Source organism: Drosophila eugracilis, unplaced genomic scaffold (assembly GCF_018153835.1).
Source record: "Drosophila eugracilis isolate 14026-0451.02 unplaced genomic scaffold, ASM1815383v1 contig_2154, whole genome shotgun sequence".
NCBI lineage: Eukaryota > Metazoa > Arthropoda > Insecta > Diptera > Drosophilidae > Drosophila > Drosophila eugracilis.
In genome coordinates this window covers 7,874,916-7,886,898 of record NW_024573038.1, presented here as the reverse complement: position 1 = coordinate 7,886,898, position 11,983 = coordinate 7,874,916, and the positions used below count along the sequence as shown (strand labels likewise).

The 11,983-nt window shown below is 42.5% G+C and overlaps 2 protein-coding genes across 3 annotated transcripts in view; both read left to right on the top strand.

Annotated features, from left to right (window-relative positions):
- Positions 1–327: 327 nt before the first annotated feature.
- LOC108113923 (flocculation protein FLO11) lies at positions 328–6,027 on the top strand. Its single transcript, XM_041818371.1, has 3 exons — positions 328–388; positions 1,029–1,544; positions 1,776–6,027. Exons 1-3 carry the CDS (start codon positions 328–330, stop codon positions 5,771–5,773), a joined length of 4,575 nt encoding a protein of 1,524 aa, XP_041674305.1. The 3' UTR covers positions 5,774–6,027.
- Positions 6,028–7,125: 1,098 nt separating this feature from the next.
- The window catches only part of LOC108114371, a 33,666-nt gene continuing 28,808 nt past the window's right edge, over positions 7,126–11,983 (top strand). The window contains exon 1 of one of the 2 annotated variants that reach the window (XM_017225323.2): positions 7,126–7,458. The gene's annotated coding sequence lies outside the window, so the exon portion shown is untranslated. Of the gene's footprint in view, positions 7,710–11,983 lie in introns of both variants that reach the window. The other variant, XM_017225322.2, reaches the window with a different exon arrangement.

The following is an 11,983-nucleotide window of genomic DNA, read 5'->3' as shown; positions in this document are numbered from 1 at the left end:
CCACACAAGTTACGATAAGAGTGCGGGCCAAAACACTGCTATATGGTGACTCCATGCCCGGAGCTTGCTGCCGTCCAAAGCTTTCTATCAATCTAAAAATAGTTATACCGCCCACTTGTCCCACCGCCGCCCCTCCCAAAAAACACAACAACAACAACAACAGCAAGTGTGTCCCGGGGTTTTGAGTAATCATTGCAAGAATACGGGTACGATAACTGCTGAGACGGCACCTTATCTGAACAACTAATCGGAAATGTTGGACCGTGAAGGGACGTTGGGTGGGTGCGTTGTTGGGTATTAGTTGGGTGAAGGTGAATGAGTTGGGTTATGGCAGCCGTTACACTATCGCCCGCAGGTCTCCAACGGTCGACATTGGCGTCCGCCGAAGGTGAGCCAAGATAAAGGCTTGCTGACAGCCGCATTATGCGCCTAGATTATTAAGATTTTAGATTCAAACGAATGAGCTTTCTAAAGACAATATAACCGCTAATCACAAGCTTAATTAATCTTAGTTAGTTTATAAATCTTATTTGTGATGGTGATAATGGAAAATCTCTTTAAGTTAAAGAATGCGTAATAACCTTCTTAAGCTCTAACACTGAAAGCCAAAACAGAGTTAATAAAATGACTAAATGAACTTACAATTTTTGATTATAACAGTTATTGGGAATTCCAAATTGTGCCAAACCATTGTTATTTATAAAGAGGTTTGTTTTTAACTTCTTGGGTCGTAAAATGCTTACATCACATTCCGCAAACTATTTCCGAGTACATTAAGGGACATATGTAGCACTCGAAGATCATTAGTTCGTGTTTAATTTATTTAAAATACTTGTACCTTACTGTACTTTCTATAAACATTCCACTTCAGATTGCTTACTTGTTTTTCCGAGGAACTGAAAAGTATAAAATGCCAGAAATTAGACAGCCCCGTTTCATTTTTTTCAATGTGCTTTTAAAATGCAAGTCGGTGAGTAGTAAAGAAAGTGTTAAGCAAAATGGATAAATCAATAACAATTATTTACCAGTAAAAGTCCTTTGGGCTTTTCTATGGATCCTACCACAGGCCCTGGCAAAGGATTCCTGCGCAGGGCAATCGTTTGGATCCAGGGCTATTGACTCCAAAGATCCTCATTCGTATTATCTCTGCCTGGGATTCCTTGGGAGCATAAAAAGTTCGTGTGATAATGGAGACTTATTTAATTATGAAACGCAAGGATGTAAGTCAGCCGTAACTGCATTTAAAACCCAAAAAAAAAATGAAGCCAAAAAGGAAATTAACATTAAGCAAGATGTGAAAGTGGACAGACCTGTTATATTCAACATCTTTGGAAACTTTAATTTCTTTGCAAGCCTTTGGGGTAGCTCCCAGGAAACGACTCCTACACCCCTAGAATCCAGCCCACTTGCTCACGTGCATTTGTTACACAGCGCTGAGGAAGTTGAGGGTTTGTCTTTAAAAAATCCGCCCAGTTCTGCAAGTCAAAATGTTCCGCTAACATCAAATGATTCTCTTTCAAGTACTACTGAGAATATCATATCCAGTTCAGAAGCTTTAGGTTCCTCTCCTAAAAGTGATATAACAGAACCGTCTGAGTCGATATCTTCAACGATTTCGTCAAATGAAATATCCACGGAGGCGAATATTTCTAGTTCAGAGAGTCCAACCTCAACCGAACCACCTCCAGAAAATTCAACAGAAGTGAAAGAAAGTTCTTCTCCGAAAAGCCTACAAAGTTCTGAGAGTCCTTTGTCAACAGAATCTGAACCGGAAGCTTCTACCCAAGAAAGCAGTTCGAATCCTGCAGAAACTTCAACACCTGCTGATTTATCATCATCTGAATCTACATCAGATAGTTCGAAGCAGGAAATTAGCTCAAGCACAGAAAGTCCTTTGTCAACAGAAGCCTCCTTGGAAGATATAGTTATTGGCTCGGAAAGTTCTTTGCCTGTAGAATCGTCCACAGAGGTTATCGGCAGTTCAGATAATCCTTCCACAGAGTCTGTTCCAGAAAGTTCCACTGAAGAAAGCAACTCAAGTCCTCCAGAATCTCCAACAGGCTCTTCGGAGGATATATCCTCAACCGAGTCTACATCGGAAAGCTCTATACAGGAAAGTAGCCCGAGCTCTGAAAGTCCTTCGTCAACCGAAGCCTCATTGAAAGACATAATTGTAAGTTCGGAAAGTCCTTTTCCTGAAGAATCAACAACAGAGGTTCTTTCAAGCTCAGAGAATCTCTCGACAGAGTCTGATTCAGAAAGTTCTACTCAAGAAGGCGTCTCAAGTCCTGTAGAATCTTCAACAGGCGCCTCGGATGATTTATCTTCAACCGAGTTTACAACGGAAAGCTCTTCAGTGGAAAGTAGCTCAAAAACTGAAAGTCCCTTGTCAACAGAACCTTCCATAGATGATGTATTTGTAGAATCATCAACAGAGGTTATTTCAAGTTCAGATAATCCCTCAACGGGATCTGAACTAGAAGGTACATCCAGTACTGAAATTCCAGAATCTTCAACACTAGAATCCAGCTCTGAGAGTCCTTTGTCAACAGAAACTTCTATTGATGATATAAGCACGGAAAGTCCTTTGCCCACAGAATCATCAACTGAGATCAGTTCAAGTTCAGATAGCTTATCCATAGAATCCGAACCAGAAAGTTCCACTGAAGAAGCTAACTTAAGTTCTTTGCCTACAGAACCATCAACAGAGGCGGTAGAGCAGTCTTCGTCAACAGAATCTTCCCCAGAAAGTTCCACTGAAGAGAACAGCTCAAGTTCTGAAAACCCTACAGAACCATCAACAGGGGTAGCAGAGGAGTCTTCGTCAACAGAATCTTCTCCAGAAAGTTCTACTGAAGAAAACAGCTCAAGTACTGAAAACCCTACAGAACCATCAACAGGGGCAGCAGAGGAGTCTTCGTCAACAGAATCTTCTCCAGAAAGTTCCACTCAAGAAAACAGCTCAAGTACTGAAAACCCTACAGAACCATCAACAGGGGTGGCAGAGGAGTCTTCGACAACAGAATCTTCCCCAGAAAGTTCCACTCAAGAAAACAGCTCAAGTACTGAAAACCCTACAGAACCATCAACAGGGGTGGCAGAGGAGTCTTCGACAACAGAATCTTCCCCAGAAAGTTCCACTCAAGAAAACAGCTCAAGTACTGAAAACCCTACAGAACCATCAACCGGGGTAGCAGAGGAGTCTTCGTCAACAGAATCTTCTCCAGAAAGTTCTACTGAAGAAAACAGCTCAAGTACTGAAAACCCTACAGAACCATCAACAGGGGCAGCAGAGGAGTCTTCGTCAACAGAATCTTCTCCAGAAAGTTCCACTCAAGAAAACAGCTCAAGTACTGAAAACCCTACCGAAACATCAACAGGGGTGGCAGAGGAGTCTTCGTCAACAGAATCTTCCCCAGAAAGTTCCACTGAAGAGAACAGCTCAAGTTCTGAAAACCCTACAGAACCATCAACAGGGGTGGCAGAGGAGTCTTCGACAACAGAATCTTCCCCAGAAAGTTCCACTCAAGAAAACAGCTCAAGTACTGAAAACCCTACAGAACCATCAACAGGGGTGGCAGAGGAGTCTTCGACAACAGAATCTTCCCCAGAAAGTTCCACTCAAGAAAACAGCTCAAGTACTGAAAACCCTACAGAACCATCAACCGGGGTAGCAGAGGAGTCTTCGTCAACAGAATCTTCTCCAGAAAGTTCTACTGAAGAAAACAGCTCAAGTACTGAAAACCCTACAGAACCATCAACAGGGGCAGCAGAGGAGTCTTCGTCAACAGAATCTTCTCCAGAAAGTTCCACTCAAGAAAACAGCTCAAGTACTGAAAACCCTACAGAACCATCAACAGGGGCAGCAGAGGAGTCTTCGTCAACAGAATCTTCTCCAGAAAGTTCCACTCAAGAAAACAGCTCAAGTACTGAAAACCCTACAGAACCATCAACAGGGGTGGCAGAGGAGTCTTCGACAACAGAATCTTCTCCAGAAAGTACAACACAAGAAAGTAGCCAAAGTACTGAAAGCTCCTTATCCACAGAAGCAATAGTGGAGTCTTCGACAACAGAATCTTCCCCAGAAAGTACAACACAAGAAAGTAGCCAAGGTACTGAAAGCTCCTTGTCCACAGAACTATCCACAGAAGCAATAGTGGAGTCTTCGTCTACAGAATCTTCCCCAGAAAGTTCCACCCAAGAAAACCCGACTTCCGAGAATCCATCGACTTTAGAACCTTCAACAGCTACTCCTGACATCACAGAAGTTTCGTCTTCTACTGCTGCAAATCTTGAAAGTTCAACGGAAGAGAACATTTCTAGCACTGAGAGTTCTCCTCCAGAAAGTTCAACAGAGGATATTAACTCAAGTTCCGAGAGTCCCTCGACCTTGAATCCTTCTTCGGATACCACAACTGCGGAAAGTATATCAAGCTCTGAGAATCCAACAACCCAAGATTCTTCAACAGGTTCCACAGACGCGCCATCGACAGAACACCCACAAAGCTCGACCATAGATCCCTCACTGAAAACTACAACTGCGGGAAATATTCCTAGCTCCAAAAATCCATCCACAATTACACCTCCATGTACATCGAATCCATCCACAAATATTCCAGACAATCCACTTACCACAGAAGAATCACTTACTACCACGAAGAAAGATGGTGACTCCGGAAATAGTGGTTCCGAAAGCGGTATCTCGACAGAGCCATCTCCACAAAGTACAACAGAGCTAAATCTTTCTAGTTCCGAGAATCCCGTGAGCACAGAAGCTCCATTGGAAACTACAACGGATGGGAACACGTCCAGTTCCAAAGCGTCATCTACCAGTACGATTCCATGTACAGGAGTTCCAACTAGTCAAGGATCTACAAAGAAGCCATCGACAACAGAACCATCACCAGGTACCTCAGAGAAAGACGGAAACGCCGGAAACAGTGATTCCGAAAGCGGTGTCTCGACGACGACAGAAGCCTCCTTGGAAACTACAACGGATGGGAATATCTCTAGTCCCAAAGGGTCATCTACCAGCACGAGTCCATGTACAGGTGTTCCACCCGCGCAGAGTTCTACAAAGAACCCATCAATTTCAGTTCCAGAACAAGGATCAACCGCAAAACCTCCAACTGAAACGACCACGGGACACCAACAAGAAAGAACCGATTGCAGCAACTTGCCCAATGGAGTCTTCCTGAGAGACGCCCAGTCTTGCAATAAATATTATGTCTGCCTGAACGGTAAACCCATCCACGGCAATTGTCCCAGAAATCTGAACTTCGATATTAAGAGGAAAGTCTGTAATTTTCCCAGTTTAGTCGATTGCTCCGTCGATGAGCTCTTGGAACCTGTTACCAAGAAACCCTCGAGCACAGAATCATCTGCTGAATGCAAATCCCTGCCAAATGGCGCTTATGTTAGAGATTCGAAGTCCTGCAGTAGATTCTATGTTTGTGCTAATGGACGTGCTATATCTCGTCAATGTCCTCGGGGCTTACACTTTGATATGAAGTCAAAGTTCTGCAACTACCCAAGCCTGGTTCAGTGTTCAATAAATGAGGATCAGTCTAACAACCATACAGCATTACTAGCAGAAGGTGTCCCGGATTGCAGCAAAATCGAGGATGATACACGATTCGCTGACGTCAAGCAGTATAATAAGTACTATGTCTGCCTGAAGGGAAAGGCTGTTTTGCATTACTGCAGTCCAGGATATTGGTTCGACCGTCGTAGTCAGAAATGCATTGACCAACGGCTGGCGAAGGTTATTTAATCAGAGAAGATCTTAAAATATAAGTAACATGATCTTTAAACTAGTTATAGGAAATTGGTGAAAGGGTGATTAAATGTATGGTATATAATGGGTTGATGGGTAATATTTAATGTATCAAAATATCTTAGAGTGGTTACTGACTCAAAAGTTACAAGCAGACTCTAATACGACCTAGCCAGTTGAAGAGTACAAACTCGATCTGTCTAGGATTTATATTAACGAATAAACTACTTACAAACTATCTAACAATTTAACTTTAGTTGTATTTATTTTAACCTTTTTTTAGTCCAAAGGACACTTTTTACTTTGCAAACAAACAACTGGAGCTGTCAGAATTGCAGCTCGGATTAAAATTCCAGAAAGAGCCCGATTAAATGCGATTAAAAGCCAAGCCGCCTGTCCATTATAATTCCAGCCCAGCTATCTTGGTCTGTTTTCGCGTGGCAAAGGCCAGACAGCCGCTAATTTCTTTGTGCGGCGGAAGTGACGCCCGGCCACAAAGTTATCCCATTTAAATTTAATTACGAGATAAACGCATGTTTCTGATGTTTCTGATGTAGGCGCTTAGGCTCGAATGCGTCGGAAAGTAGGTAGCATGGTTGCTAGGCTCCTCCGGTTACCTTAAAGCCGTCTACGTCTACGCTCCGTCTCTGTGTATAATTAAATTGTCCAAGAATCAAGAAGGGGTGGGGACCCTTTGTGGGTGGCCCATGGCAGACTGACAGGCACTTTGCGTCACTGTCGTGAGGCGACAAATTACAGGACACGGCTCCTTTTGCGCGCCAACTCATCGATAGTAGAATTGAGGGTGGTGTGCTACCCCGAAATCGATTTGATTCCAAGGCAAGTCCAGACGGCAGACGCACAAGTCTCATGTTACACTTGCCATCTGATAAGAGCTCACGACACCACCCACCCATTTTTCAGCGACTTTTTAGCAAGCGTTTGAATAGAGGAACAAATAAACTGAATCTGCTCTAGCCTATGGTGTTAGATAGTAGGGTGTGTTGAAGTAAGATGTTCATGCGAGGTAATACGAACAGAGTACAGTTAGTTAGGACTTTCAAATAGTTATGGCTTAGAGATCTTACTGTGTTATGTTTAATAGATATATAAAACCGAAGATCTAAAAAGATTTGATTTATAAAGATACAACATTTCCCTATGAAGGCGCCAAATTCGATTACAGTAAACTGTGCCTAGATTCAACAAAGTAGAGCTAAGGGACAAGGTAACACAAAAATAGGGGGAGTTTTGCAAAGTGTGCTGAGAGAGAGAGCCAAAGAGCAAGCCGCAGGGGTGGTTGATTTTGGGTGGCAGGTTTTTTCTACCACCAAAGGCGCCGGCTTCAGTTCGCCTTCAACTTTGCTCCGTTTCGGTTGCCAAAATGATACGTTTAAAATCTCTGCGTTTCGCTAGTGCGTTCAAAATATAAACAAATACAAGTGCAAGCATTAATCTCGTGCTAGACAGTGAATTAGTAGTGGTACTTACCGTTACAATCAACTTTTTCCTTTGCTGAGCTAAAAAGCCAAAGCTGTCCACCCTTTTTTGGAGTCTCAGTGGAGCTGTGTAGCCATCTCGCTCGCACACGGCTTGGCAATCGATAAGCTTAACAGCAGTGCTGTCCACTTGCTGTTGGCTGTTAACTTTAGCTGCTAGCTTGCAGCAACGAGTGTTTGGAGGTAAAAGTTTAAGGCGAGACGCCAAAATAATCGCCATCGAATATCGAACGAGTCACAGTCGCAGTTGAAACGTTGAGTGAGAAGCTTTTCGTCGCGCTGTGCCAACCCGCAATTGTGTTAAATATACTATCGAAATCTGAATATTCAATATATGTACAAAACGATTGTTTCTTAAAATAGCCGCTTAATCTTCTGTACAATAACAAGTGCAAAGATCATTTGTGTACTTTTTAGTGATCAAACTTGATTGTGTGAGTAAAAATTATGGAAAAAACATGCTATTAATCAAAATGCGGCTGTCAGAAATTAAATAAAACTTTCTACAAGCAACTCAAGCCAAGTGCATAATAAATTCAGTTGCAATGTCGTAAAAAATGCCCAAAAAGGACGAGTATTGCGGATAGGCACCGCTTTCAGAGAAGCAGAAAAGCGGGAATGGTAACGGTAACGGGAATAGAAACAGGAACAGGATCGGGGGTTGCTGCTACTGCTGCTGCTGGCGTATTCCCTGTCCTGTGTTGAGGTCATTTGCACTCATTTGTCGCGAGGCCCGAAAAGGGGGTGGATTTTGGCTCGCCGGTTAATCTCATTCATCAGAGAGCCGCAAAACGGAGCCGTCAAGTTGAGTTTTACACATTTTACGCCCCCGACTGCGAGTACTACGAGCGAGTAGTATTCCTACACTCTCTTCGAGGGAGAGAGAGCGTATTTATCCTTTGCATTTTGAGCGCACAAGGACTTCTGTTAATGCTGTTATCTCACTCGCACGTATGGCGGTGCGGTGTGGTCGATGGCGAAGGTCCTTCACGCATATCCCTGGCATATATTCATATGTGTGAGTGTGCAGGAGTACATACTATAGCAGCAGGCGAATGTGTGAAAGTAGTGCCATCGAACACACAAACACACCAGCACACACACACACACTCACATATGCCAGGGTCAGGTCAGGAAGTGTGGTAATGGAGGATTATTCTGTTGCTTTCCCCCACTTTCTGCCCTGGTCCGTTTTGGATTTTCTAATTTATATTTTTTGTTCGACCAGGTCTTAGCCAAGGCTCACCGACAGGTGATTTATTTGTGTCCGCACTCCATAAAGCCCAGTAGTTTTCGCTCCAAACCGTAATCCCTGCCGCCACTCGAGGGACCCATATAAAGACAGTCAAGACTCCCTAACTGTTACCAAAGTGGGAAACGAAGTAAAATATGATTTACAGTAAAGGTTTCTTTTAATTTCTCTTAATTAAAAATATAGTAGAGATAGTCAGGGACTCATTTTCCTTCACTTTTTTCGAGTTAAGGAAAGTTATAGATTTTTTAATTTGGACCGTAGAGCGGGATAATGGTGCTGTGCCGTGGCGGTGGATACGCCACTCCAAGTCGCTGGACCAGCCAGGCGTATTAATCATTAGCCTGACCTCGACCCTTTCAAACCAACCCCTGAAAACCTCCCGCTTTTACCAGACCAAAGGAGAAAACAAGATGATGGGGCTGTCAGCTTATATGCTGCGCTGGGCACAAATGAGAAAACTGCCAACGGCTAAACATAAAAATAAATAAATAAATTTGATTGCGATTGCGGTTTCTTGTCTGGACTTGGACTTGGACATAGACATGGACATGGTCATGGGTATGGATTTCGCCTCGGGCTCGCCCCTGCCATTAATCTGTCAGTGGGATTTGGCCAAAAGGCAAATCGAGGGCTTTGATTTTTTGCGTACTTCGGCTTCCGATTGCTCTTGTCATCATTGTGGCTGCTTTTTTGCGTCTTGGGATTGTCTCAGCTGTCACTCGTTAGGGTTTCTTGTCAACACCCATCCTCTAAGCCATGTCCTCGGACCCATCTTACCCATATTCCTCCACTTTCACGGCTTGTCATCGCAATCGCCATGGCAGCGCAATCTCATGATTTGGCACTTTTGGAGGTTAAGGAAATGGGCAGCATGAGTGGCAGAGCGAAGGGTTTTCTTAACACTCCATTAAAGTTATTTGGGAAAAAAAGATTTGGGAAAACTTCGAAAACCTTTTTAAATCTATCTTAAAAAACAAAGTACTTAATATCAGCAGACAAATTAAATTTAAAGAAAATTAAACCCTTTTTGATTTTCACATAATGGAAAATTTAAATGCCAGGAACTATTGTAAAGTGATCCTGTAGACACATCATGGAAAACCCATAAAAGGACTAAATGCACCAGAAAATGACTTCAAAAATACACGCAAACATGTTCCGCACAAAAGAGCTAAGCGAAAGCGATGGCCAAAACAATGCGGCCTTCTCCTTGGCCCACCGAAAAAAAAAACAGAACCCCTTCTAGCCACTGAAATTACTCATTCGCCGTGGAGCACGACCGCACTCACACACAGTGACGTGTTTCTGTTCCCATTGTTTTTGTCGTCGTTGTTGTTGTTGTTGTTGCAGTCGCTGTTGGCAGCTCGGTTCCGTTTTCAGCAGACAAATATACATGCCCCGTGCAGACGTGAGTCAGACGCGGACGGAGACTGGCGGACACGGATGCGGACGGACATAGGCGGACAGGGACGAACGGACAGACAGGGGGAAAAGCGGTTGGCAAACATGCATGCACAATGAAAAATGTATGAACCAATCACATAGCCCTTATCAGGAATGCAGATTATTTCGTTATGGTTAAATATTTGTTTATATTTATCCTTTTTATAAGTTATTAACTAGATTGAAGTTAATATACTGCTAGAAGCTTTGGTATTATAAACATTTTTACAGATTACCCATCATAATCACATTTGTCAATTAAGCAAATCACTTTTTTTTCTCAGTGCAGGCAGGCAGAGTAAAATAAAAATGCGAAATCCGTTCGGATTCGTTGGCGGGTGCTGGCGAAGTGTTGCCAACATAAAACACTCCGCCGCCATAACGTAATTTCTTTTGTTTATAACGTCCTGCAGTTAATACATTTGCATTGTATGTGTTGCCGAGGTGTCGGTGAATGCTCCACCCCTCCCACACTCACACACACACACACACGCCCCAGGACAGCACAACAAATGGTATCCCTTCGAAAACTCCTCCACCTCCCTTTTTCGACCATTGTTGTTACTGCTTTCACTGCCCTTACTGCCAATGTTTTCCCTGCTACCGCTTTTGCCATATTTACTGAAAGCCAAAGTGAGCGTTTTTTGTATGCTTTTAACACGCTGTCCCGAAATGGTTCAGGTGTGGAGCGAACAGGATTTTCTGTCATGCATTCTGAATAAATATTTATAATGTACGAGTATGCAAAAGTCTGACGTTTATTTTCTGGAAATCTCTATAAAATATGGTACTTGCAAGCTTCAGATATTTTTATTAAGTTATAGGTTTTTTAAGTATGATAAAGCTAGTATAGCTAGTATAGCAAATTCATGACTAAAATGATCATTTTTCTATTAGGGAAAGTAAATTCCTTAACTCAATATCCTTTAACATATCTTATATATCCAGATAAATCAAGATGGACACCCCAGCTTAAAGTAATGTTTGTTTGCCATAAACAATATTATCCCTGCTATCTTACCATAATGGATCTAGAATTCAAACACCGGCCTCCAAACCTTCCATTCTTATTATCATCGCGTAAAAATCCTTTTGTTTTGCCATCCATAGAATATAGTATACATTAGGGCGCACTCGGGCATCAAAATCAAACAAAAGAAAATATATCCAGAAAATATATTCAGAAGTAAGGGGGAAAAAAAACTAAATAAAAAATCCCTACGAAAGTGGTCTCCAAAGCGATTTGACGATGAAACCCCACAGGGCCATTAATTGTATGTCGCCTAATTTTTCTTCACAGACACGTTGTGTTGGCCATTTTGACCATAGTTTCAGCTGTTGTTACTGTTATTGTTCCTGTGACTGTTGGCCATGTTTCCAGGGGAGCGACCAAAGCGGCTTTTGTTGCGTTGCAGCCTTCTTTGTGTTGGGAGTAGCTAGTGCTGGTAATTTATGCGGCTTCCTACATTTTCCACACTTCCTACACTTTCCTCCTCAAATTTTCCGCACACATTTTCACTATGAAACATAGAATGGTAGCCAAAAATTCCATTCAGCCAAGTCAAAATTATTCACTTTGATTTGTATTTTCGGAATTTGAAAATTGGCGGCGGTAATCAAAGCGTAAACTTTTTATTTCCCTTCACTGGAAAAGCATACGAAATTGCTGCTCGCTAACAGGCAAAAATGTATTCTCTAATGTCGTTTCGAAAGCGATTTTCTTAACTGCCCAGAAAATTGGTTGCCATGGTGGCCAGGACAATAACAAAAAATAAAAATACAAAAAGAAAAAAGAAGAAAAAGCAGCCATGGAAATACATGTTCTTCGCCTGGCACATCCAATTCTCCTCTTCCGTGCAGCTCCTCGTTTTTATGTGCAAGTGTGAATATTAGGTCACAGTCGTGTGTGTATGTGTGTATGTTTTTCCTGAAAAGCGAATCGCCACATAGTTGAATTTCCCCGGTTGGGTATTTTATTAATTGTACTTTTCCTTGCCCAACTTTTCTGTT

What these genes read in the sequence shown, in the direction of transcription:
- LOC108113923 (XM_041818371.1), top strand. Translation starts at nt 328, where the DNA reads ATGGCAGCCGTTACACTATCGCCCGCAGGTCTCCAACGGTCGACATTG. An exon ending in GACATTGGCGTCCGCCGAAG is followed by an intron (nt 389 to 1,028) that starts GTGAGCCAAGAT and finishes ATTATTTACCAG; the next exon opens with TAAAAGTCCTTTGGGCTTTT. An exon ending in TACTGAGAATATCATATCCA is followed by an intron (nt 1,545 to 1,775) that starts GTTCAGAAGCTT and finishes CTGAACCGGAAG; the next exon opens with CTTCTACCCAAGAAAGCAGT.